The following is a 27,582-nucleotide window of genomic DNA, read 5'->3' on the forward strand; positions in this document are numbered from 1 at the left end:
CCTCCCTAATCCTAATCAGCTCGTCTCTCTCCAATCGCACCTGTCTCAATTGCTCATCCATCTCTGACCCGTCGTCCTTTTGTTTTGATTTCGCCTTGTTGACTGGCGATGAAAGAACGGTTGAAGACGACCTTTGTTGTATTGCTTTTGACCTAGTGTGAACAGGACTGTGTTGAACGCTTGCCATATAAATACCTTACATATACATTTAAAATTAACCATTCACAGACGACTCACATACAAAGAAAGCTATGAGACTCACTTCGTGCCTCACACGTTGGGCGCCATTTTGTTACACTTTATTCTACCTGAACCATTAATAAACACAAATAAATAAATTATAAATGAAAGAGTCGATAAAATTGTAACAATAAAATAGTATAAATAAAACAGTTCAAATAAGCAGATTGCAATAAAGGGTAGAAATAAAAGTGTTCACATAAAAAATTAAAAACTATACATTCGTTCGCACATTCACGCAATTTAAAAAATACGCCATGGATACACAATACGTTAAAATATGCTGCTTGCTTGTCTTAATCTTCGAAGGTGGTTGCACCATGTGAGTGACTTGCCGATCCGGATCTTCTTCTCTCCATTGCTCTCGTTCGATAGATACTTTGAATCTGGATGTTCACCTTCAGGCTTCGTCGCTTACACACGTTCAGAGTGGAGATGAAATCAGCAAGGATCGCAATGGCATCGAATATTCGGTGAACCTCGTACTGTGTATATTGAGTTTTGGTAATGTAAAAATAGACGAGACTTTCAACTTCTGCGGAGTATTATAGGTTTCGGTCTGCCCAGGTTGGCGTCTTTCCGCAGAGTCTCCTCGCTTCTCTCCTCCGGATCTGTTGCCGGTTCCGCCAGACTGTTCAAGCGCACACTTTCCTTGCGTCCGGTCAAATCCGAAGTATTGCCGCCCATATTCGAATTAATGTAATCGTTACAAGGTCAAACTGGTCGACATCTCAACACTAGAATTAGGGAACACCAACGCAACATACATGAGATTGAAGAACGTCACACAGCTCTCACGAAACATAGTATCGATAAACAACACACTTTTAATTACGACAACACAAACATCCTTTGTGAAGAACACAATTATTATAGAAGACTGTTATTAGAAATGTGCAACATTGTAGGTCATACCAATTCTGTTAATCTTACAAGAGGAGTGTCAAACTTGGGAATCACAGATTTCCATCACTTTTATATATATTGTAGGGCAGGGTCCCCTCAATAAATATATAAAGCGGCAAGACGCCATTCGTTTTTATTATTGAGAAATTTCAACTCAAAGTTCTATATGTAACTTAAGTAGAAGGAACCTTTTTACCGGTTGCAGCAATGGTTCCGTGGCGTAGCGGTAACGCTCTTGCTTACTGAGGGACCGAACGGCTGTTCAAGTTCCGTTAGAGTTACTTTTTTTTTTTTTTTATAAATTATTTAATACAAAAATAAATAATTAATAATTAATATTTCTATAAATTATTTTTTTATTTTTAAGTTAGGAAAAAATACAAAAAATGATAAAAATAGGATTTGTAATAATTATAATAACAAAGTAATCAATATTATCAAAAATAAAGTCGCTCAGTAAGCAAGAGCGTTACCGCTACGCCACGGAACCATTGCTGCAACCGGTAAAAAGGTTCCTTCTACTTAAGTTACATATAGAACTTTGAGTTGAAATTTCTCAATAATAAAAACGAATGGCGTCTTGCCGCTTTATATATTTATTGAGGGGACCCTGCCCTACAATATATATAAAAGTGATGGAAATCTGTGATTCCCAAGTTTGACACTCCCCTTGTTAGACAAGATGTTGAACATTTAAGTAATATTTACAAACCTCTAATCTCCGCCCACACAACAAATATTGTTTAACCTTAACTACATACAAAAAATTCTTTTGTCCCCATTATACAGTCCTTTCTACATAACTTTTCTTACAAAATATTTATTGTTTTTCTGTATAATTGTTTATAATAGGTTCACCTTCACTCTGGATTACATTGTTTTCTCCCATCAGTCGTTATTCACCTGTTGACTCAATTGGTTCAACCAACAATATTTCGTTAGGCATGTGGAAGTTAATTATAAAGAACCTACCTCCACTTCTTTGACACCTGTGAATTAATTTTATTGCTAAAAAGACCTTCTTTAATAACCTTTTAACACAATGACATACTGACTGTGAAGAAACATAGTTCTTTAATCTTTTTAATTAATGACTTCCAACTATTAACTCCCACATATAAAATAACTTGAAGATTGACATTGTCTACCGTCACTCAAAAGAACACTGTCTCCACCAATAGTAATTGTGAATTCGACTACATCTTAGTCCACTTACTTAATTCAAAAGGTAAATAACACTTAAAGACATCTTTATTTCAATTAATCATAAGGTTCTTACTAATCAACAATATATAATAGCTCTAAGAGTATTACATCTACAATATTTAAGTCTGATTACTTCTAGTACTTTATTTTATAAAAAATCTTTTTGTTATTCTTGACAGTTAAAAAATAAATCGTTCTGAGGAGGGCCCATATCCGGGTCGAAACGTTAACTAAAAATACGTTTTCTTAATTGACCGATCACCAAGATTCTATAATAGATTACATACGAGGTCGAGAATTCTTATTCATCAGTATGTATCAACATACCACATATTTTAATACTACACTTATAAAATTATTATTTTATAAATTATCTCAACGAACGGTTGACAGCTGTGCCTTCTTTCTCTTTCAATTGTTGGTGTTCGCCGTGGTCGCTAACATGCTGCAGCACAAGTGCCAACTGTATGCCGCACTGAATAATCATATTACAGTAAAATGACCGTCTAGAAGCTTTTATGATCTTCTACTAACTTCCAGAGGGTTCTTATTACACTCGATGCTTCTATAAGCATCTGTGGCGTTGATTATCATATTAATTCACTAGAACGTTCCAGATTCGTATTCTGGGCATATCTTCTATACGAGTATGTGGTGCATTATATGCTCGTCATAGGAATAAAACAACAATATAAAAAATCGCGAACCAAATCCAAGAGGGTGAGAGTCAGACCGTAGTCGAACTGACGTGGAATGCCCCATGTACTAACGGCCACCACTTTCTGTTACCCGTTCCCAACTTCAATCCGCAGAATTAGTCAGTACTACTTTCTACGCCACTTTCAGCGTTTTCTGTGATTCCTTCCGGATCTTCCTCGTCTACATCCATATCCTCTGCCTTTGTGTCTTCGGCTGTCAGATCATTGTTTTGAGGTCGACATCTCCGACGTCGTCGTCTTACAGATAGTCATCTTCGTGCTCTTTCCGGAGTGTTCTCTCAGTCAACTTTAATTCAGTATCGCTTTGAAGTTTAGCACCACGTTTCCTTTCTGATTTAAACAATTTTTTACTATTATTTCGAGACCTTTACTTCGTCGCTCACAGTACCTCCAGCATCTTACGGTAAAATTCGTCGACTGTTTGCGATCTTTGAAGTGAGGACACTTCTTCGTTGCAACTGCAATAAAGTCGTTGAATATATTCTGTGCACGTAATAATCTATCAAAATTACAATTCACAGGGTATTGTTGTGCGAGGTCCACCAATAGGCTATGGGGTTGAGACGATAAAAAACGTTTCTCATACTTCTTGATTACACGAATTACTTTCTTTGGTCTAATGAGTATTTACAAATTTAGAATAATACGACGTGCAAGATTGATTGACAAAAAACTCACGGTATAAAATTTTAGCCATTTTCGTGTCACGAAATTTTGTGTTAGTTTCACTTCCTATCCAATGAATTTGAGATATGAGTTAATCACTTATGGCTTCCTTGAGATTATAGCTAATAGCTTCCCTATCTTTGTTCCACCAATCGTACGCAAATGGAAATATTGAAACACAAGCAACGTTGAATTGTTAATGGCTATTTATACTTTCCTCATATTAAAATTGACAGTATATAAAAATTATGTCGATGTGATGCAAACAAAATTTTTTTTCTACCTCAATCTCCATCAATATTTCTTAAGTAGGTAGTTATTGTATTCATATTAACTTTTTCCATTGACATGCTGTTTTCGAAAGTTTGACATCGCAGTTAGTGAGTGATCAAAAATTACTGCTTTATTGTAGTTTATCAATTTTTTGTGCGTCTTTTTACCTTGTTCAAAAATCTCGAAATCAACGAGTCATTTTGATGGAAGCCCTTCTGTCGGTGGGTACAACAACTTTTGATCTAAATTTTCACCCGGCAGCTCCAGTAGTTTTCTATTCTGCTTCTTACTTGCCTTGTGGAAAATAGCAAGAAACAAAATGTGTTGTATTGCAAAGTGTTTCAAAGCTAACGTCTTTGTATATTTTTCGTCGATATCCAAAATTTAAATTGTGAATCTGCAAGAATCTATTCTATGTAACATGTAATCGCATTACAACAAGAATTCTTACTGTATAGCCTAGTTCATTAAAGAAAAAAAAATAGTGAAAGATAATTGTTTTGCACTTCCTACTCAGTCTAAACGTTTTAAGATTAGATCCTGTATATTCTTTAGAGCTTTATTTTTACTGTCATCAATCGTACGCTCAAGCTGATGGCCGGTTGCCTGAGTTGAATACATGTTATTTTTAGTTCAATATTCTTCCTACATTTCACTAAGGAGCATTCATTTACAGGAGCAGCCATTTGTATAACTTCTGGCTGAACTTCGGGCACAGCGACGACTGGTTTGTTTCGGAAAATAGATAACGCGAGTATTGAACTATAACAGCTTGAATGAAAGATACAAAAAGAAGGCTGCTGAATCACTCTGCAAATGGATATTTCTTGAATAACATGGTACGTGATTTCATAACATACTACGTCGAAATCTTGTATTGATATTCCGCAAATACCAAAATGCTAATTGCGTTAATTTTAATATATAGTTTTAAATTTGCTTACGCAGCAGTGTCAGCAACTCTCTCAGTGTTGATTGAAAGAAACATAAGTTTCTTTGGAAGTATCATCTTCCATTATTTTCTTCTTTGGTTTTAATTTTACAACAAGTCTTCCTACATCATGCGATGATTTTTTGTTCGACGTTACCTGTGTTTCATTTTAGGTCGTTGTGCATGTATTATTTTTGGTCGTTGTACGTACTTCATCTTTTCTCGTTATAGGTTCGCTGGTTATTGGTCTCTTCATTGTCAGGTTACTTGTTATCGGTGAAGGTACGGCCATGGTTTTCATAAAACTTAGTATGCGTCCTACTTCATTCCTCACTGTTACAACCGTTTTAGGTCTCCTATGGTGAGGCGCCACATCGGAAGACGTCATTAGGACTTTTTTAGGTGCTTCGATCAGTCTGCCATTACTTAATTTTTTCGCTGGGGGTACACTCTGTGGCTGCGATGAATGATAGCTCGTCTACTACGTTCTCGCAATGATATACACCAACCAAATCTGACGTTAGTCCAAAATCGTAGAGTTGTGTCATAACTTGCACTTGTTCGACAGTAAGAATAATGTTCATTCCAACTTGTAAATATTTTGAACAAGACTGACAGTTTTATTTTTATTTTTTTAATACAGCAGTTGTTACAAAGATTAGTTGCAAGTGTTTTGGATAAATTGATTATAGCAAATTGATAAAAACATACGTATTTTCTATATAATTTTTTTTTTTTTGTTTTTCTACTAGGGGCTTCGCCCCTGCGCGCTTCGCGCGCCAACCCCATCTCGGCGCTTCGCGCCTCACTATTTCCTTACGCATTGTCTAGTAGACAGGCGAATTCCTTCATATCGATTTGATGACAGGTCTGCACTTGCTGTCTACTTCAATTCCTTCTGTGCTTACTTTTCTTTTTTTCATCAATCTAAGCTTCCATTCGTTGGTTGAAAATTGGTGTTCCTTCTCTATTGATATCGATCTATCTCCTTGACTTGCTGAATTATTTTTGCTACCGCTCTGCCCGTTATTCTCCAAAATCACCTTCTTTATATTATTTTTTTCTCTATATTTGGGTTGCTGTTCACTCTGCAAAACACCTCTTTCTCTTGTGGTCAACATAGATCCTGGTCGTCCTCTTACCTGGTTATACGAATATTTGATGGATATTATTCTATGGCTTATTTGGTTCTCCGCACTTACAATTTTATTTTCTTCTTTCTTTTGTGATACTTCCGACCATCCACCATCTTCATCGCCTTGTCTGCTGCTTGAAACTCCTCCTTTCTCCATTGTCATCGTAAATCCTGGCTGTTCTTTTGACTGTTTGGTGATATATTTAGATTTACTATTATTTGATTGTTACTTTTCATACTTATTACTCACTATCTGAATTTTATTTTGGTTCTGCAAGACATCCAAGTGTCCACTGTCTCCGTCGCCGGTGAAGAGTAGCGAGAATTGTGTTTCATTTTATGATCCAATCCGGTGTGGATGAATTTGTTCTTCGCGATACACGATTAAACATATCTTAAAAATGTCCGCAGCTGCAGCTAATTCTGCTTCTCCCCCGTATATTCTATTTTTATTCATATGTGATTCGTAATCACCAGGTGACCTAATCACAGCACCGCTTGACTCATTACCTGTACTAAAACCCGCAAATGTAGACCAATTATCCACTATATTTGAAACGATACTCAGAGTCATCTCTGCGTATCGATCTTGAGTGCCGTATACACAATACGCCAACGCGCGAAAAAGACAATTCCCGTCGGGAATCATCTTGATAATTTTTGTTTGCATGTTCATTTTTTGCGCGTCAGAAACAGATACCTATAAAGATATTTGTCAAAGACTGTCATAAACAGCCGATGACAGCTGTCAAAGGGTTTGCTAGATGCTTTTTGTTTTGCTTTCGGGATCTCACCCCACCGCCAACTTCATGCGTATACTATTGTTATTATAATATTTTTTATACTATTGTTATTATAGTCTTTTTTTTTACTATTGTTATTATAATCTTTTTCTACGTGTTCATTTGTTTGAAACTTTTTTATTAGATAGAGAGATGATTAAAGTACGAACTGTCACTTGGGTCACACTGCCCCATCTAGCCGATGCGTACAATCGTTTGTAAGGTAATATTTAGGAATATTCAGAGTTTTAAAACCTTACGCCGATGTTAAAAAAAAATTTGACCCATTTAATTTATATAAAGCTTAAAAAACTGTTGAGACGTATTTCTGTGAAAAAATATAGTAAACGATTCCCTGCCTTTCCGTAAAAACCCCTAATATTTTCCTGACTATTCCAGAATTTCAGAATTCTATGACATTTCCAGGGTTTCCAGAATTCCCTGACCAGTGGCCACTCTGTATACGTAATTAAAACCATATTGTTCTATGAATTCCAATACAAATTTACCTCGAGCGTTTGCTACAGTGTCGGCAGAATTTCTCTTTGACAGCAGACTATGCAGATTGCCGTAAGGAATTATTATTCACCTCACAAAGCAGCTGGTCTCTTGCACTAAAATCTCCACCTACAATTATTGATAAATTTCTAAATCTAACAGTCAGCTCGTCCGCTAAATTTTGAAGAAGTTCAAGAGTATACAGACTATAACATGGAGGCTTTATACAAGGTGTCGCAAAATAAAGCGCAAAATTCTATGATCGAATATGACATGGGGCACTGCAAATTTTTAAGTCTGAACGTCATCTCATGGTCGAATTGACGACTTTGACCAAGGATGCGATATCCTTGAAAATGTCACTACTAGGGTACAATTTTAATATAACAACGTTAAGCACAAAATTGTGGAAGGTAGAGAGGGACTCTCCCTTTACAAGGTACTATGGACCTAGTTGCAATAGTTACCAGCGTTTGGCTGGATTACAGGGAGTAAAAGCTAGTAGTAGACTCGACCTATTTTCCACACAACAGAGATAACTGAACAGCAGAAGTCAGAGAACTGGTCGAATACAGCAGGGAGAGAGCTCTCCTCTTGGTTGGATGTAATGCTAATGCTCACCACACCGTGTGGTGCTGTGTGAAAACCAACGAAGAGGATAGAGCTTTCAGAGTATTTGTCGATCACAACAATAATCTTTCTCCATAGAGGAAATAAACCGACCTTTCCACTGTGAACAAAAATGAGGTATTAGACTTATAACTGTGCTCCCGGAAGGTAACATCGACGGATGGGGAGTCTCGTGAAAATGCTCACTTTCTAATCGTGCACACTCGCACTTTCAATCAGAGAAAATTGTGCTAGAATAGGTGACCAGGGTGGTTTCGATGTTTCCGTTTAAAATTTTTAGATGATCTTGAAATGTCCTTGAATTTTGAAATTTCGGTTACCGCTTAATGTATCCCTCAGACCTGAGAGACGTACGCTATTATTATTATTATTATCTTCGTCAGGTTTCTTTACTTATTATCGCAAGATTTTTTTTTCGATATAGAAGGATTTGAACACGACATTCTAAATCAGACTGCGCATTTTTTACTTTATGCAAATACTCAAGTACTCCATGTAGGTAAAGTCGATTATAATTTTAAACTCGCATGCAAAGCTTAATATCACTTAAGTCCAAACAACTTCACACGAAGTATGTGCATGTAAATTTTGTAAGCGAGCAGTCTCAAGCAAGGAAATTCTCTCGGTTTGTTCGAAATTCGATTACAATGTTACTACATGCGGTTGTTCCGGGATGAATACCTTGTTACGTATCCATACCTGTACAACATTCACACTATGGAAAGTACTTAATGATCGCCACACAGTTCATATTCCTTCAACGTCCTGTAAGGTGGGGACTATAAGCGAAGTTTCACTGCAGCGGCAACGTTAACCAATCCTTACGAATCCCACCATTATCGTTGGTGCCACAGATATTTGTTTAAAAATGTATATAAAACTTGGAAGAAAAATCTGTTGTACGTAGGTAACCACATTCTGTGTCACTTTCGACCTGTTGTTATACACTACGTAATCCGACAGAAGCGAGTGCGATGCATACATATTATTTCGTCTCTTCGTTGTACGTTCCTTGCTCTTAGAAGGTAATAAAACTGTTGGAAAAAGTTGCCTCTCGTTAACTTTGCTCAATAGAAAACCGAAAGAATGGAGAAAAGGAAAGAATAAAATGCCGTTGAGTAAGTTTTCGTCCGTACATAGTTCTTCCGGGAACTGAGAACTCAACGGGGTTCCTTGGAAGTGTAAGTACGTTACGATACCATGCATCGCCGTAGTTTTACTTTTCTTTCGAAAGTCCCTACAAGGATTCATTGATGTAGTTTTAGGTATAATTTATCGAAATATTTATGGTGTCTAAGGTGAAATTTAACCCCTAGCTGGCACCGTGGGGTCGTTTGTGAACTAAGGGATTTTAACCGAAATTTTACAACTTGGAAGTTTCTGCCTTAGAATAAAAATTTTTACTACCTTAAAATGAAAAATTATTGTCGGCACATTTTTTATCTTGTAAATGACCATGGAGTGAAAACCAAAAAAAAAAAATAAAAAATTCAAGTCATAATACTAATTTATTTCGGTGCATGACCCCAAGATGCCAGGCAATGTTATACCAGATAAAGGTGCCAGCTGAAGGTTACAATAAAATGACCTTTAAGTAGTTTAAGTCGAACATCCACTGAGGGAAAAAATGTACGTAAGTTGTTATGATTGATCCCAGTGTTCCGAAGTCCTAAAATAAAAACATCGATTCTGCATTCTAGAGGGTATATAGATTTATTAATTGCAAAATTTTTTTAAACACTTCCCATATTAGTCGTTTAATTTTGAAACCAGGTTTCGCACACACTGTTTTCGAACAAAAAGGTAAGAGAATAAATAACTACGGTATCGTGTAAGGACAAAGCGCTGCAAGACCGCTTGAACTTTTTTAATCAGACTTCGGACTAACCTCCGATACAGCAAAGAAAGGGAAACCTTAGTATACCGTCAGTGTAACAGATAGACGTTTTCGAATGAATAAGGCACATCAACATCAAAATCGAAATATGGCTTTTACAGTATTTCGTGGTAAAAAAAATTTGAAAAGCTCTGCTCCACAATTTTCATTTTAACTTGAGCATTACAAAGGTATGTTTATGGTATATCCTCTGCACTCTGTCAAAATTTCAGTAGCATTAGGTTGTGTGGAGGAAACAGCTCATCGTAAGCACCGCTTACAATTCATTATTATAGAATCTTTATTTCTTCACACCAAGAGTTTTTCGGCACAAATGGGATTAGAGCTGACGTTATTTCAATTTTGCTTGTAATGCTTACTTTTAACTGTTTCAAATCCATGGACTTATAACGCATGGACTCAGACCGTGAGCAGTGGGGGCGTAAGCTGCAAGTTTTTAAGCCAAAAAATAGCGATTCTGTCTGTTTTCATCAGCACAACCACAAACAAATTTGTTACGTTCTAGAACTCATAGCACGTAGCACGTAGAAAAATACAGACCGATCCCGTCATTCTCTGTTTCACAATCTCACTCGATTCTAAATTGTTTTATTGGCTGTCGTAGGCATTAGGACTCTATCCATTATGAATCCATGGTCAAATCCATCTCCGTCAGACATCGAGCAAAGTCCTGTGATTAGATTTCAGCCCTTCATCCTCATTCCATGAAGCTGAAGCTAGCAGCCAGAGTTAGCAATCAAACGTGTTCATCTTTTTGGAAATACAAAAATTTACTTCAGTTTTATCCTCATAATTGTATAAAAGTATTGGAGGTTCAAGGTATTTCACAAAATTTTGATTTTCGAACTTCACTACCTTATTCGAATGAACATTAGAACGTTTGGTTGCTAATTCTCGTTACTAATTCTGGCTGCTGGTTTCAGCCTCGTCCTCGTTCCATATTTTTTTCTCGGAGTTTGGAAAAATGTTATTTTAGTCTCCCCGAAGCAGCAGGTATTTCAGCATAAAAACTATTGTGACAACTAACAGGACAGACGCTTTTATATTGTGATGGATATCTTTCCCTTAGAAATCAAAGTACGGATGTGGCACTCAAGTATGGAGCATTTTATGCCAACTCTACGAGGTTATTAGGAACCATTTTTCATTTGGCTCGAACATTCTTAAGCAGTTTCAAACATGACGACGAGTTAAGTTATCATCTGGATGAAAATAAGGTTATTCCTGTACTAACTTATCTTGATTCAATCAAGTATAGATTCTCATACAATTATCACAAAATAAAATATAAGATTTTCCTTATTTTCAAGGCCATAATAAAAATATAACGATAACAACAAAAGGTTTTTACTATTTGGTCTTAAAAAGGGGACACTTGGCTTTGACTTTTTCTCACAAAACATATGATAGAGCATTCGGACCTGAAGCGGTGACAAGCTAGTTTAAAATGAGGATCAGAACAAGCTTGTAACGAATTTTCTATAATTTGGTCAGGTTCTGTAAAACGCGTAATGATGGTATAAATATTATAATTAAATCAAGAGTTCAGATTAAATTTATTTGAAATATCGACGGGAGGTTGAATTAACAATAATTAAATGTAACTCTTATCTTTTTTTGAGGCGTCATGTGTTAAAAATAAATGTTAATCCCGTTAACTTTGTGTCATCAGTCGTTATAGATCTCGTTCAATGTCGTAATTGACGTTAGGAGATTAATGAACTTTCCCAACAGGGTGCGAAGAGATAGCAAAAAAAAACAAAAAAAAACAAGTCACTAAAACTCTGTATCGATGGCTACATATTAATTTTGAATCGTCACTCCTATAATTGATGTTATTTGTGATACACGTTACCTGAAACGGGATACTCGGCTGTTCAGTATTTCGTAGAGGGGAACGTGGACCGGGAAGTGTAGGTTATGACACACCCAATACGATGATAGAAATATAATCGAAATTGTTATTTATTGTGGAATTAATAAGACAGAGCTCAAATCGGCTGCCTTGTACAAGCTTCCGCCACGAAGGGTGTTCACAAGATACGTACAGCGCACAATATGCACAAGAACGCGGTGAACTAACAATAAGATAAACAATAATCAAGAAAACAAGAAGTACTCGGAAAGGTACTTTACATTTCTTCTCTGGGATAATTCCATTTTTTTCCAGAGGTGGCAGCACCATACGGCGTACTGTAGGGATCATATCCTTCATTTGACTCTAGATTTAGAGTGGGCGAAACCGGCAACGCAGCCACCTGTGTAGAACAGTCCCGATCCGGCGCCCACTTCAAACACATCTTGTTGTTATAATAAAGTTAACCGAAGTTTGTTTACCTTCATATCAATTATTCTTTTGAATGCCATTCGTCAACAGGCCTGTTACCGGAACAGATAACCAGACAAATACCTACAGTACGACGGTTAGCCCGGCAGAGTCGTGGCACTCGGCAAGTTCACCGTGTCTTTCACTTGCGTTCTTACTTGCGCTTCGAAGTGGCGATCGTCCCTGCTTGGTAACGTCACGCTAGCTGGCGGAAGGGTTGATGGTTTATGGTATTTATTGATATTCCCATCACAATGTTGGGAAACAGGTTGAAAAAGAAAAACAGAAGAGATACAATCTAGTACAAAGAAAAACTTATACATGTTCACTTAAAGCTAAAAACTTAATCTAAGATTGCACCTAGCGTAAAAAGATATACACAGATCGAAAAATTGAAAGTCAAAAAACGGAAAAGGCCGAGAGTAACGATTACGAACCGGAGCGAGACTCTTCAGTCCGGAAAAGATGCTAATAAAGTCCACGTTTAAAGGCGGCAAGAGTCGTCACAGACCCAAGTTCCGCCGGAAGAGAATTCCAATGTCGAACGAAGGGGGAGCTGTTAGTCGGTTTTTCCGCAGTAGCGATGGCTCCCAGCTTAGAGAGGAAGCGGCACTACTAGTACCCAACTGACTTGGGCTCTCGGTCGTCAGCGGTCTCCCAGGATATGACAATGGAGCTGCTTGACCCAGTTATGGCACACCATTATGCTACACCTAACCGACAGATAGAGATAATCGACATCAGCTGCAACGATACTCGTAGCAGGGACTCCGAAACTTGATGATGATCGAGACACGGTTACTAACGCCGAGGTGTTGAGCATCCGCCAGGAGTGCGGGAATTCGACACCAATTCGTAGTTAACAACGGGAGGCTGGGACGTTGGGGACGTTCGGGATCTTCGGCCCGGTTAACGAGGCCTGAGTTGGTTAGTTCTGCCCTCTGCTCCTCTCGTCTCTCTCTAGCTCTCGCTTCGTTGCCCGGGTGATTGCTCGTAGGAGATTGGGTGAGGAAGGGCATGGGATAGAAAAAGAAATCGAGTGCCATAAAATATGTCCTATTAGCTGAGATTGACCTTATTGTGAATTTGCCGCCCTTCGCTGTCTGTGAACGGAATTATACAGAAACGGGGTGTCGGCGGTCTATAACATGCCTTATAAAACGGCGTGTTACAAATTTACAACTCAACGTATGTCATGTATATGTTACGGTTAATGTCCAAAATCTGTCAATGTCGACAATAACCGAGGGTATTTGGGCAATGATGTAATAAAAGTACGACTTGATCACATGTGGTATCTGTACAATTTTGCTTGAACTATAATCTTTACATAACGTCATGTCAACGTATAAATAGAATTGCATATATATATAATATAATGTAATATACATGAGTCAATCCACGTCAAACCGAATGAAATCGACCAAAAATTTTCATTTACCTTTTCGATTGTTGTGATTTTTTTTTAACGGGTTCTATGGTTGAAATAAATTTATGAAATAATTTTTTTTTTTTTTACCTTCAATATTTCAAAAGTTATTCCTGGTTGAAAATTTCCCAAAATGCCAAAAATCGCCACACACGCTCTTCTTCAAATCTTCATATCTCAGGTTCTATTTGTCTGATCAACTCGTTCATGGGCTCATTCGAAAGACCTGGAATTGGGCTTCTATTTTATGCTGCTTCAAATTTTATAATAGCAACAATTGAAGATCATTATGAACAAAGAATTTTCAAACACGATATTCATCATCGAAACCACGCTGTAAAATTCCAAAAAAAAATACAAGCATATTCCTTGATCAATTTCCTATAAGATAGGTGAGTTTCAAATTGGAGAATTAACGGAGCGTATTTTTTAAATATTAATAATCAAGTGGGAGCGCACGCGAGCGCCGCCAATCCACTTATCCGGCAAGCGGCGTGGATCAATCTTATATCAAGCACACATAAAATGGGAAGAATTTTTATTGAAAAACAACATAATTCCAAAGGTTTCTCATCACGGTATAAGAGAGTGCATCGGCGGACGCTAAATTTTTTTTTTCACTGTACAGTCCGACCTCTCAGTAAGTCCGCAAAACCCGCCGCGACGAAGAGTTTTTCCGGGAATTTGAATGCACCCGCATAATGCGCACGCTCTATTTCTTTTTTTATAGGCTGCACGTTCTTATTAATAAATTAGCACTATGACCGGCAACCTTCATGGGGGTGGTGTGGAGGAACTCCACGCTTGGATTGCGGACCATGTGGAAATTTCACACCTTCAACGTGACTTTTTGGTGCAAAAATTCGTTACTATGCTAGTTTACTCGCAACTAGAATGCCCGTCGGGTACACGCACGAGCGTATTTACGTCCCCCCCCCCCCCCCCCCCCTCCCCCTATCCTCACCAATTTCACACCCTCAGTGAGGTCAAGCTGCCGGTCTTGGTTCGCACGCGACCAATTGGAGCTTCGAGGTTGAGACGGAGTGGGGGAAAATGCGCAAGCGAAAAACTGGGGAAGCGGGCTTATTGCGGGCGGTCTTATTGAGAAGTCGCATTCTACTTGGCGCGAAATACGACCGCATCTCTTGATGAAGTAAATTTGTCGAAGATCTTGAACAATTGTCGGAGGTGACGTTAGCTCACCTAAATTCGATCATTCTGTGTTCTTTTCACACCACCGTCTTAGAACTGTAATATCTAAGCCTTCGCGCAGCTTTAATGGATACTGGTTTTTTTTTCTTTCTTCTTTCAAGCACATTGAAAGTTTTCGATTCACAATAATGAATGTATAAGTTTGATGTTCGTCAAATAATGAATGCGTCAATTTTTCGAGAGAATTTGTGATAATATTTGTGTAAATCAACGACTGCATAACAAATATGTCTGGGTTAAGTGTACGCGTGGTATTGTTTTTTTTCTACAATTACTCGAAAATGGGATACTAATAGTAAAAAGAATAACTTTACTTACTTCAGGATGTCAACATATTTGTTATCGAGTTGCAATGATTTCGGATGTGTCTTGTAATTTACGGTGCTGCAAAAAAAAAAAGTGAAAGAAATGACAGCCATTGAACTGATCTGATGAACGGGTGGGCAAATTAAAGTTTCAAGAATATTCTAAGAATCTCAACGTAACTACAAAACGATTTTAATATTAATAACACAGAAACACGGTTTTAGAGAAGTTGCTCGGAAAAAGAAAAACTTGCGTTCAAATTGAAAATGGCATTGATCAAAAATTGGTCGTGTAAGCATGAAATGACAGCAACACCAGCAGCAGGTGTTCCATGTCCACCTCTCGTTGTGGTCTGCTACCGCTTGTTCAACATGTGAAGCAGGTGCCATCGGCGGCCTTGAATGTGTCAAAATCAAACTGAGGGTCTGTACAAGCCGTAGAAACAATACAAGTCGCGGTGAGTATCGGTATAGTATAAAATGATAAAAGACACTCGGGTGGTAAAATAAACTGGAGAATAAGACATTGCGAAACTTGATCAGTCATGAATTTTGCGATACAGCAACCTACTACCATACCAATTTTTCAAGCTTTTCATCGAGTGTGTGTGAGGCAACAGAGTTCAGGTCGAGCTTCTCGAGTTGAGTGCGTATAACAACGCTAGTAGCCTGCAGCAGTACAGTAATCAAAGAACGAACACGACTAAGAAGCGATGAAACGCGGGACCTAGAGGAGAAGGAGAAGGAGGAGGAGCGAAAACTCTCCTCGCCATGGGAACAATATGTTTGAACGTCGACCATCACCCACCCACCCACGCGAGCGCTATCATAAACATTGATCTAAGAGTTCACAGAGTGGAGCAGAAAATATACCAGTGTGGAACAGAGCATAGTCGTAGTGAGTTTGGAGGAAAAGAGGAAACTATAGAGATGAAGAAGGGGCCGGCTAGCCAGCAGCAATATTGCGGTGATTGTTCTCATCTCTCATCGTGGACGGCACCGAAGAGCCCAGGCTGGGTGAAACATGAGCGTTGATAGCCGGTCTTTCCCGCACCACAGGCGCGAGAGCCACCACCGAAAAATGGACACTTCCTTTCCTGTCTCTGCGACGGTATTCCTCGTCCCGAGCTTTATGCTCGGCCTCTTTCTTTCTCCCAAAAAAAGCTCTTCAACGGCTGCTTGACAGTGGACCGTGAAGCTCAAAGCGTAACGGATATACTAACCGCTAAAACCACCCTCGAGTATTAGGGTCAACGTGATACGTCGTAGCTGGTTCTGTTTCACTACTTTATTTACCTCTTTCACCGAATGAATGAACTTTTTATCCCGTAGATGGACGGTGCTATAGCTAGCCTACATCGCGAATGTTGGGCCTTTAGCTCCCAACGATTCTTGCAGATGTCAAAAAAATTTCGTTGAATCCTGCATTTCTTTTTTCTTTGTTTAGGAATAATTTAGTTCTCTTGGGGTTTTTCAAATTGCGCACCTTGTATCCGTGATTTTTTTCAACATATTTGAATGAATTTTTTGGCAAAGATTGATCGGTATAGCTTTGAGAACTTATACATAGTTGTCAAAGTTTTTCATGTAATAAATTTAAGTAAAAATTTTCGTGTCGTTATCGAGTGTTAAACAGAGCGTCGTCATTTTTACCATTCTTCATGGAATTCGTTCACGTATAATCGTAGCAGCACGAAAGCAATAGAAGTTTCATAATAAACTTACCAGTATAATATACTGCGACCCGGATTTTTGTCTGTAACTCGGCCACCCGAAGAACTTACCGAGAACATACCGCGTGAACAATAATTTGGCGACCCGCGGTGATAACTGAAACAAAACTCTACAAAACGCATCGCAAGATTTTGTTGGGCGCCTGACATGGTCAACACGCCTGGAAATCTTTAGCTTCGCTAAACCACGGCTAATATACTTGGTAGCTTAGTACCGCGGAGAGGAGAGGGGTGATTTTGGAGAAAAAGAGATACACTCGACAACTATACGCTATTTGATAAAAATAAAATAAAATAATACATTCTGTCAAACAGCTATAATACAGAAAGAAAAAACAAAATCATTTAAACCTCGCTCTTTACGATTCATAATCAAAATATCAGAACTTATCATAACCTACGCTATTACTTGAGGGCTCATATACCTTGTCTACATTATAACTTCATCAAAAATTATCCAATCTGCAAAAATTCAAAAGAATCTTGTAAAATAATGTAGTAGTAATAGTCTGACGGAAGAAATTTTTTTTTTTTTTTCAAAAATAAAGAAGTTGCAGTATTTGAAACGTTAGTATGTATTTAAAAAAAAATCGTGTCTAATAATTTATGAAAAATTGTCGAACCGAAAAATTAAAAAAACCATTCGTCAGACTGTAAAGAAAATAATTGTCAAGATTTTTAAAAAAGTTGATAATCTTAAAAGTTGCCAGAGTTATCGTGCTGACGCTGTTTAAAAACATAGTTTCGAGAAAAACGTGTTTAAAGTTTCTGGTAAGTACAACGTGAACTTACGGCTAATCTCCCATTCCAGCTTCGTACTGTACACCTTCTTCCTCTTATATCTTCGTGTTTTTTATGGTTCTGGTTGAACTCGGAGCTTCGACGCGAACGCTTCATTCCTTAAAAACTAAACTCAACATTCTACATTCTCAAGATGCAAATAAATTCTGAACTCTAAATCTAAACTCAACCACAAAGCGATAATCGCTACAAAATCGAACTATAACTAATTTGTCGACGGCGCGCCGATCCGGCTAAACGGCATTCTCTCTAATACCCGACTGGGAGCCTCGACGCAACCGCGAGATTACTTGACAAACTAAACTCAGCAACTAAAATAAAGCTAGATATTATTCGAATCTCAAACTCAATTAAATAAATCTCAACTCGTCCTCGATGACTCAATTTAAACTACATTAAGGCAATCATAATCTTAACTTCGCTGAACTGAACAAAATCTACAGAGCTCAAGATTATACGAAACTCAAATAAACAAATTCTTAAACTCGATCGTAATTTAGCCACAACCGAAACTCAATAATACAAATTTCGCATCGCAATCGCTACCTAAATAGATACAATGAAAACGCCAATTTTAATCATAACTTAATCAAGAATTACAAACGCCAACTCAACTAAACGCAATCGCAACGCATGTAGATTCAAATTTTCTCCAAATTCTCAAATCCGTCATTTGCTAATTCGATCACTCAGTTTCAGCAATTCGCGACATACACGAGAGGTGACACTGAAAAACCACGATACTGCGACTATATCCTGTGCAGCGTAATTTAGGCTGCACCGAAATCATAACAAAAAAAAGCAATTTGGAACCGTGACTGTACTCGACATTCTCAACAAACTCAAAATTTACTTTATTCAAACGCGAACTCAGGCTACGGTCACCACGCAAGAAGATCGACAAACAAATTTCGAGTACTTTTCCATAACGCAAATTCAAAACGGTTATCCATCGTTCGGCAAGCCTTTACTCATATCAACTACTCTCGAAATTCGGTCGCGAGGACATAAGCAGCGCTTACCGTTCCATATTCACGCATCAAAAGCTCCAACCCCCTCGTGATTCTTCGGCAGCATCATCTTTCGAAAAATTCTTCTTCAAAGCGTTTCGTTACTCAAACTCGGAATTACACCTTTCGCAAATGACCGCCAAAACTAGAGTAATCTGAAAAATCTTACAACCTGCCGCCACACCGACCTCTGTACGCTACGTCCCACGTAACGTCATAGCCGCAAGAATCCGGAACAATTGATCGAACCTCGGTTTCGTAGATTTCGTAACTCGACGCGCCTGTCGGAGCATCGCGATGCGGAACTTGACGCTAGATCGCAATTTCATCCACTGCACAGCTCTACGATAATTCGGTGATGAACGGGGTGGTGCTCTCTTATCGCTAGTCCATCTTTCGCAAATTTGGTGGTCAGCTGTTGACGAGGTAACGCGAGTAGAAGCTGCGGAGCGCCGGCTACCAGCGGGAATCACGTCCGCCTTGGATTCCAGCGATGCAAAGATCTTTGTCGGCTCCCCCTTCGCAGCCTCGGCATTCTTCATTCGAAATCGTAGCTGTTCGGCATTCCTCAATTTCCTCGAAATCGTCACCTACTCCCTGCTTGATGCCGTTGAAACTGGAAAAACAAGAAGAAACAAATAGTCCTGAAATATCGTATTCGCCGTTCGCTACAGTGTCACCTCTCGGAATCCCAAATGCGTGACTCCAGCTCTGGCGCGCTTTTTCACGTACTCGACAATCGATGCCACAAAATCTTTATTTTTAGTTCCACCTAGAGTTCAGGGAGCTTTTTTTTATACGTATACCCAGGAATAACATATTTTAAAGTAGGTAGCCAAAAAGACGTTTGAAATATGGTTCATGCCCCATTTTTTGCCTTTGAAAAGATATTTTTATGTCCTGAAGAGATGTCTTTCGCGATTCTTAGACGCCAAAAAACTCACATCTGTCAATCAGATCTTGTTGACTGATTCAAGTTTTCTGCCGTCTGGGTACCGTCTTCTTGCTTCCTTTGAATAGTATTCGGGATCTATCCGAATCCCACGTATCGCCCTTGTTTTGGTAACATACGCATACCTAATTAGAGACAAGCTTGAGGGCAACCCCTCATGGTCTATACAATAACTCACTATAGCTACGGATACTAAATTCTATAACAGCATAAACCTCTCGAAATTGTGCTAATTTGCTTAAAATACCTCCTACCAAGTTTACTAATCGCTCGTAGTCAGGGACAGCAAATTACAGCCACACCCTCATTTACGTTCGGTTAAAAATAAAGCTAAAAGCTAAAGCTATAAGCTAAAATAGAAAAAGTGCATGTAAGTAAAAAATCAGAAATTACCTTTTTTATCGGCTATCCTTGTGGTTGGGACAATGGGAAATCAACAAAGCTGCGGAAGAAAGACTGATAATTGTATTGAAAATCAGAGATTCAAGATATTGTATTCAAGTCTTTAAAAATGATGTCTCAACTACTGCGATAATTACTTGCCTACTGGACGATATTTTACACTGTATTGTTCTTTAATCTCATAAATTGTGTACTCATTTCGAAACATCGAAGAATTGGAAAAAGCATTTGTCCATTGATCAACGATTCTCTACTTTAACTTTGGGCACAAATTTTTCCTCCATATTATGCCACGATCATTTCGATATCATGTGTAAATAGCCAATTTTTATTCGCAAAATCCCAAAAATCTCGAGAATTTGAAAAGCGCAAATTTGTATTAATATTAACTACAAAATCTTATTGACGGCATTTTATCTCGTTTTACTTTTTTCGAATTGAGGTTTCATCTAATTTTCATAGCACGGGCCGTCATTGTATTTCAGTAAAATTTGATGAGACCCCGTATCAGAATAGTTAGGCATACCCATGAAGTTTGTGCCCAACTACTGGGTAATTTTCCATGATTTAATCACAGTCTAAGTTTTCTATCGTGGCCCTTCATTGCAGTCATTGACTGAAGATTGCTAAAGACAATCAGCCACGGGAGAATTTTGAAGCAAGCAAAAGGTTACAACAGGTACGTGGGTAACGTCAGTGCGCTACATTTACCGACTCGGTCATAAGGATTACAATATTAATCGAGTCGGTACATTAGGAAATTTTTATACCGCAGCTTTCGGCACCATCCCTCGCCTGTAATGGACGAGCTTCGAAATTCCTCATTTAGCTGGCTGTCTTTAGTAACCTTCAGCTAACAGTGCAGTCTAGGAGAATAAAACAAATTTTTACTTAGAATTGCGTTCATTTGTTTACAAAGCGATAAAAATGAAACTGTTATATACTGCTGTGTAGAGGAATGAAAACATTGTCCATCTTAAGAATTTTTTACTATTTTTTTTTTGTAAGTGATTTAATTTTTTTTTTCTATCGTATTTCTTTTCGGTTATCACTATTATGATGGCATGAAATATAGGTTTATTCTACGGTAATTCATTGTGTATTGCAATATTTTCCTAACAAATGAATCAAACTGATTAACAGAAATCCTTATGTCTAACGGCTTTAAAGTATGTTAGCTTCTTTTCAAGGGGACAGGCATGAGTTTATTTGGCTCAGAATGAATATACGGATTAATACTGAAAACTTTAATTTAATATGCTAATCGAAAGAATCAGGTAAATAAAGAATTTTCAGATATTCCAAAACTCATTCTCTTCATTGACTGGTGGAAATAAATGACAATTGCTTACTTAAAGAATTCAGCATAACTGGAAGAAATTTGAATGATATTTTTCGAAAGAGTGATTTTCGAAAATGTAGTACTTTTAGATCGTGACCAAATTTTCTAATAAAAATTGAAGTATCTCCGGCAGTAAATTTTTCCCCAATTATTATTTATTCGTGCAATTTATTTTTGAAAGTTACAAACCCTTACTTTGAAATCTAATTTTGAATCTGAGGAGACCCAAACCATCAGCAATTGCACTGCGAATAAAAATGTACTCGTTTTACTTTTCCAAACCCGCCCAAACCAGCCCCTGTGAATTACTTCAATGGAACATTTGCATACAGCTGTAAATTTACTGGGTCTGCTACAGGGACTAAACAAAAGTAAATAAAAACCCGCAGCTGCTGTTTCGTAACAGCCGTTTCGTCGTTGCTACACTTCTGCACACGTTAGATATACGGGTAAAAACCTGTTTGAGACTAAATTTAGTTGGTACCGTTGAGTCAACGTTACCGTTATTCATCGGTAGGAAAATGCCGTCTATATGTAAAAATTCAGAATGGGTCATACCGTCTACCAATCATAATCACTATTCGTCACCGTGTTGTCAGAGCTGTAGCCGTTAGGTAGACCGATGTAGCTCAGAAATGCGGCTTGCTTAATTTTATCCAAAGACTGAACACATATTTGACAAGCTTAACCAGCCCGTCCAACTATGCGATGAACTACACTAATTATAATAAGTTCAAGAGAGATTGTATCATCAAATTAAAATGCATCGCTTAAATGTAATGGTAACAATTAATTACTATCTAACATTTCCAGGAACAAATTGATAGAAATGATCTAATTTACTTAAATTTGATTAGATCTAATTCGATCCAAATTTCATCTTCATCGAAGCTAATCTAAATATATATAATTTATGTATCTGACGATATTTAAATTATAGGTTTGATCAGATCAGATTGGATTGGATAAAGACAAAATTTAGGTTTAATTAGATCAAATCTCATTTATTCATTTTTTCGCAGGTCGCCATACTTTCTAAATGAATAGGCCTAGTAGGTAATGGAGATAAATACTTTTCATAGGCATGATTAGCAAAAAGTCTCCATACAAATTCCATTAAATAAGCTTCAAGCTTGGTTATTGATGTGTATTAGGTTACACATAACTGCGAATATAATCAATACACGGCAACGACAAATCTCATGCAATTCTGCGTAGGAAGAGACTCACATCTCTGATTCCGATTTCCTGACGCAGTTCTGATCTCGATTGCAAATTATCTCTTATTCGGTTTAAAGTATCCCCCTATATTCACTCTTCTAATTTATTTCAGGTGGGATGAGTTAGGCGTAGGTACATCCAGGCCTTATTCACTTGGCTTGGCTCTTACAACCAGTGGTAGCAGTGACAATCGGCATCGTATTGCGAGGGCGTGCCTGACCCGAGGGATGTCACTTCTGTCACCTCGGGGGGGCCGGAAGGCTTCCATCCTCTGCTTTGCGGGACTGCTTTTTCTTCTGGTCCTTTATCAGCTCGGTATCATCTGCGGGTCCTCCAAAGATGGACCGACTTCGGTGATGATTGCCAAAGAGGTAAGAGAATCATATACTTTAGCTGATTGTCGTGTCAAAATGCCTGCTTTTCTACAAGTTTTTGTTTGTCTATGCGAAGAAATTAATTTAATATAAGATGAATGCATCAACGGTGAGTAGCCACAAACTAAAGTAAAATTAAGATTTTAATATACTTATTTTACAATCCTTATGACCATTCGATGCCGGTATAGCCCGTTTTCATTGGTGACTTACTTATGATTTGACCCTATGCCAGTGATGAAACTAAAGTTTTACCTTGTGGCGGCTTCGCCTCACAAAAATTAAACAGAAAATTACAACCGGACGTGACAAATCCCAAAAATCCCAAATGCATTTAAAAATCCATATTTCTCCTAATCCTGAATTATTGCACCGCAATTATGAACTCCCAGGTACTTAAATGTATTCTCGTTTTTTTTCTCTCAATACACTATACTCTAGCCTTTACAACCGACGCCGCCGCGCGTCTCGAGTTTTTACAACTCGACCGCCCGCACGCAGATCCAAGTTTTATGACTTGATCGTGCATGCGCAGTTTAGGCACGTTTTCCTAATTACTGGGTTTTCCCCATTTTTCTGCATGTCATCTCCTTTGTACCTTTTCGTCCTATCACAGACAAGAAATCCCTTCCATCCACCTACTTCCTAACTGTTTCCTCGGTATAAAACCGATGCACGGACACAGCGCAAGCACAGGACTCGGGGACTCTCTCTGACACTCAACAGTGACTGACGTGCACACTCAACAGTCACCCGCGCTCATCAACTCTGCCAGCGCGTATTCAAATATTACATTACATCATTTATTTTCTTTGTAATCTAATCAAGTGTTTTATAATAAATAATTCTTCTGTGTTAAAGTAAACCTATTGTGTCATCTACCTCAATCACTCGACCACCAACCCTAAAGTGGTGACCCCGTATTAAAAAGGATAGTGTGTTTGAAGTGATTTTTTTTTTTTTTTTTGCATAACAAGTGAAAATTCTCAAGATGACACCCCCGCCAATCAACGAACAAACTGCAACTGGATCAAAAGCTCTAACACAAACGACAGTGGAAATCCATAAAGTAGCTTTGAAGCTGCCGCCATTCAATCCATTGGATCTTCAATTGTGGTTCTGCATGGCAGACCTCGCATTCAATGCTTCAGCTATCGTACTCGAATCAACGAAATTCGGCCACATCTTAGCTCTACTGGATCCAAAACACGCACAAGAAGTAAGAGATATTATTCTACAACCTCCAACAGAAAATCCTTACACAACACTGAAGAACGAGCTCATCAAACGCATGGGATCATCTCAAGAAGTAAAAACTCGTCAACTACTTGAACACCAGGAGATCGGAGACCGCAAACCATCGCAATACCTACGGCATCTACGCGATCTCGCAGGAACAGAGTTTCCTTCGAATGTCATTCGACAACTCTGGCTACAAGGCCTACCGACACAAGTCCAAGCAGTGCTCGCCACTCAAAAGAATGCCGAACTCAATGATGTAGCCGATCTCGCTGGTTCAGTCATGGAAGCCATAAGAGGAACATCTTCAGGCCGTAATATCGCAGCCGTGCAGCAGCCGAACGAATCACTCGATACATTGTTAAGTATCAAAATCGCTCAGCTAACTCTCACTCTACGAGAAGAGATCAACGCACTAAAAGGAGCATTCAATTCCTCACGCTCTCGCTCACGTAGTCGCTCAAAATCCAAAAAACGACAATCTGATGACTCTGATGATGAGGACGATGAGAAACTTTGCTGGTATCATCGCAAGTGCGGAAAAAAAGCGAAGAAGTGCACATCTCCATGTGATTTCCAGGGAAACGCACAGGGCACTCGCTGATGGCGGTCGGCGATCCCAGCCCAAAACCACGCCGCCTCTTCATTACCGACTACGACACAAAAATACGATACCTCATCGACACAGGTGCTGACTTGTGCGTCTATCCACGAACGCTCGCTCGAGGACCGCACAAGAAATCAACCTACGAACTTGCAGCAGCAAACGGTTCTACAATTCACACATACGGCACAACAACACAGTCTCTCAACCTTGGATTACGACGAGAATTCCCATGGAGATTCATCATAGCCGACGTCTCCAAGCCAATCATCGGCGCAGATTTCCTGTCTCACTTCGGACTTCTAGTCGACATTCAAGGAGGCCAACTCATCGACAAAGAAACTAAGCTAACTTCACAAGGTAAATTTTTTCAGTGCATCATTCCCAGCGTGAAAGTTATCACCGGCGCATCGAAGTATCATCAGCTACTTGCAAGCTTCCCGGAGATTACGCGACCGGACGGACGCGCTCCCCAGGTCAAGCACCAAACTCGGCATCACATCGAGACAACACCAGGCCCGCCCGTCGCTTGCAAAGCTCGACGCCTTGCACCGGATCGTCTCTCTATCGCTCAGAAACAATTTGACGCGATGGTAAAACTTGGAACAGCGCGCCCGTCATCTAGCAGCTGGGCGGCACCTCTTCATCTCGTTCCAAAGGCAAACAATGATTGGCGACCTTGCGGCGACTATCGCGGACTGAACGCGAGAACAATTCCTGATCGATACCCGGTGAGACACATCAGAGATTTCACAGGTCTACTCAGAGGGAAAAAGCGCTTTTCCGTCGTCGACTTGATGCGCGCTTTCAACCAGCTGCCCGTCTACGAAGACGATATCCCGAAAAACGCCATCATCACTCCATTCGGATTATTTGAATTTCCGTACATGACGTTTGGCCTTCGGAATGCAGCTCAAACTTTCCAAAGATTCATGGACGAAGTTACCCGTGGACTAGACTTCTGCTTCCCATACATCGACGACATCCTCATAGCCTCAGAAGACGAAGAGCAACATCTCGAGCATCTCAACATTCTCTTCACTAGGTTACAGCAGTACGGCGTCGTCGTCAATCCATTCAAATGTGTTCTCGGCGAAGAAGAAGTTAACTTTCTTGGATTCAGAGTGTCAGCCCATGGAATTCAGCCACTGGAAGACCGCGTGAAAATCATTCGCGATTATTCACAGCCTGACACAGCCAAAGCACTCAGGAAATTCCTTGGCATGGTAAATTTTTACAGAATTTGCCTGCCCAAAGCCGCAGAAACGCAAGCTCCACTCAATGATTCGTTACAAAACAACATCAAGGGCAAAGCAAAAGTCAACTGGACACCAGCAGCTACCATCGCCTTCGAGAAAACCAAAGAAGATCTCGCGAAAGCCACTCTTCTTGCACATACTGAAGCAGGAGCGCCACTCAAACTAGTATGTGATGCATCGGACAACGCTGCTGGAGCAACATTGATGCAACTCGTCGATGGAAATTGGCAGCCACTAGGTTTCTTTTCTAAGAAATTTAGTCCAGCCGAAAAGAAATACAGCGCCTTTGATCGAGAACTCCTCGCAATCTACTTGGCAATCAAGTATTTCCGATACATGTTGGAAGGACGCGAATTTCAAATTTTTACGGATCACAAGCCTTTAATCTATGCTTTTAGACAAAAGTTAGATAAAGCTTCTCCGCGACAATCACGACATCTCGACTTCATCGGACAGTTTTCCACGGATATCCAACACGTGTCCGGAAAAGACAACGTTGTAGCCGACGCACTCTCGCGCATCGAAGCAGTTTCGCAGCCTCTGCACTACATTCTTCTCGAAGCCTCACAGCAAGATGACGAGGAACTGAAGAAATACTTATCTCCAGACTCTCCACTGCAGCTCAAACAAATACAAGTTCCAGGAACGAATGCCACCATTTTCTGCGACCTCTCAACGAAAAAAGCGCGACCATTTCTCACCGCGCCCTTCAGGAGAGCAGCCTTCAATTCTGTGCACAATCTCGCACATCCAGGCGTAAAAGCTTCGGTCAAGCTCATAACTCAACGTTATGTATGGCCGAAAATGAAAGTCGACTGCAGAGAATGGGCCAGAGCATGCATTAACTGCCAACGTTCGAAGATTACACGCCACGTGAAATCACCAATCCAGGACTTCCAAGCACCTTCCGGACGTTTCAAACATGTGCACATCGACATTATTATCATGCCATTGTCAGAAGGTATGAAATACTGTCTTACATGTGGCGATCGATTCACCCGCTGGCCAGAAGCTTTTCCAATACCGGACCAAGAAGCTGAAACCGTTGGACGTGCATTCTACGATGGATGGATTTGCCGTTTCGGACCTGCTGATCGCGTAACCACGGATCAAGGCCGGCAATTCGAGTCGAAACTTTTCACCGAAATTAATCGACTTTCAGGTAATCAACGCCTACGTACGGCAGGGTACCATCCCGAAAGTAACGGAATGGTTGAGCGTTTTCATAGACAACTCAAAGCAGCAATACGGTGTCATGAAAACAACCAATGGACCCGCAGCCTCCCAATAGTACTACTCGGAATAAGAGGAGCCTGGCGAGAGGACATTCAAGCGACATCCGCAGAATTGGTCTACGGTGAACCACTTCGTTTACCAGGAGAATTCATTGCATCGACACCTCAACAATCCGAAGATACAAGCAGTTACGTCAAAGACCTTCGACGAAGAATGCAAGAATTGCAACCAACTCCAGTCATTCGGCATGGTCA

General features: G+C 39.3%; 1 protein-coding gene and 1 long non-coding RNA gene across 10 annotated transcripts in view; one reads left to right on the plus strand and one right to left on the minus strand.

Moving 5' to 3' along the window:
* Nucleotides 1-27,582, plus strand: part of LOC107220973 (protein-tyrosine sulfotransferase) — a 280,227-nt gene that overhangs the window by 226,689 nt on the left and 25,956 nt on the right. For 7 of the 9 annotated variants that reach the window (XM_046739179.1, XM_046739181.1, XM_046739174.1 and 4 more), the window contains one exon: nt 22,729-22,987. In XM_046739179.1, the coding sequence (XP_046595135.1) occupies nt 22,844-22,987 (144 nt within the window). In that variant the 5' untranslated portion in view covers nt 22,729-22,843. Of the gene's footprint in view, nt 1-2,355; nt 2,375-4,686; nt 4,850-22,728; nt 22,988-27,582 lie in introns of those variants that run through there. The other 2 variants (XM_046739175.1, XM_046739182.1) reach the window with 2 other exon arrangements.
* On the minus strand, nt 1,870-27,569 carry LOC124294262. Its single transcript, XR_006904212.1, has 5 exons — nt 27,558-27,569; nt 23,698-23,700; nt 16,156-16,168; nt 6,061-6,067; nt 1,870-2,028 (listed from the first exon to the last, which is right to left on the minus strand). It is a non-coding gene; the product is annotated as an uncharacterized LOC124294262 (long non-coding RNA).

Source organism: Neodiprion lecontei, chromosome 4 (assembly GCF_021901455.1).
Source record: "Neodiprion lecontei isolate iyNeoLeco1 chromosome 4, iyNeoLeco1.1, whole genome shotgun sequence".
Classification (NCBI taxonomy): Eukaryota; Metazoa; Arthropoda; class Insecta; order Hymenoptera; family Diprionidae; genus Neodiprion; species Neodiprion lecontei.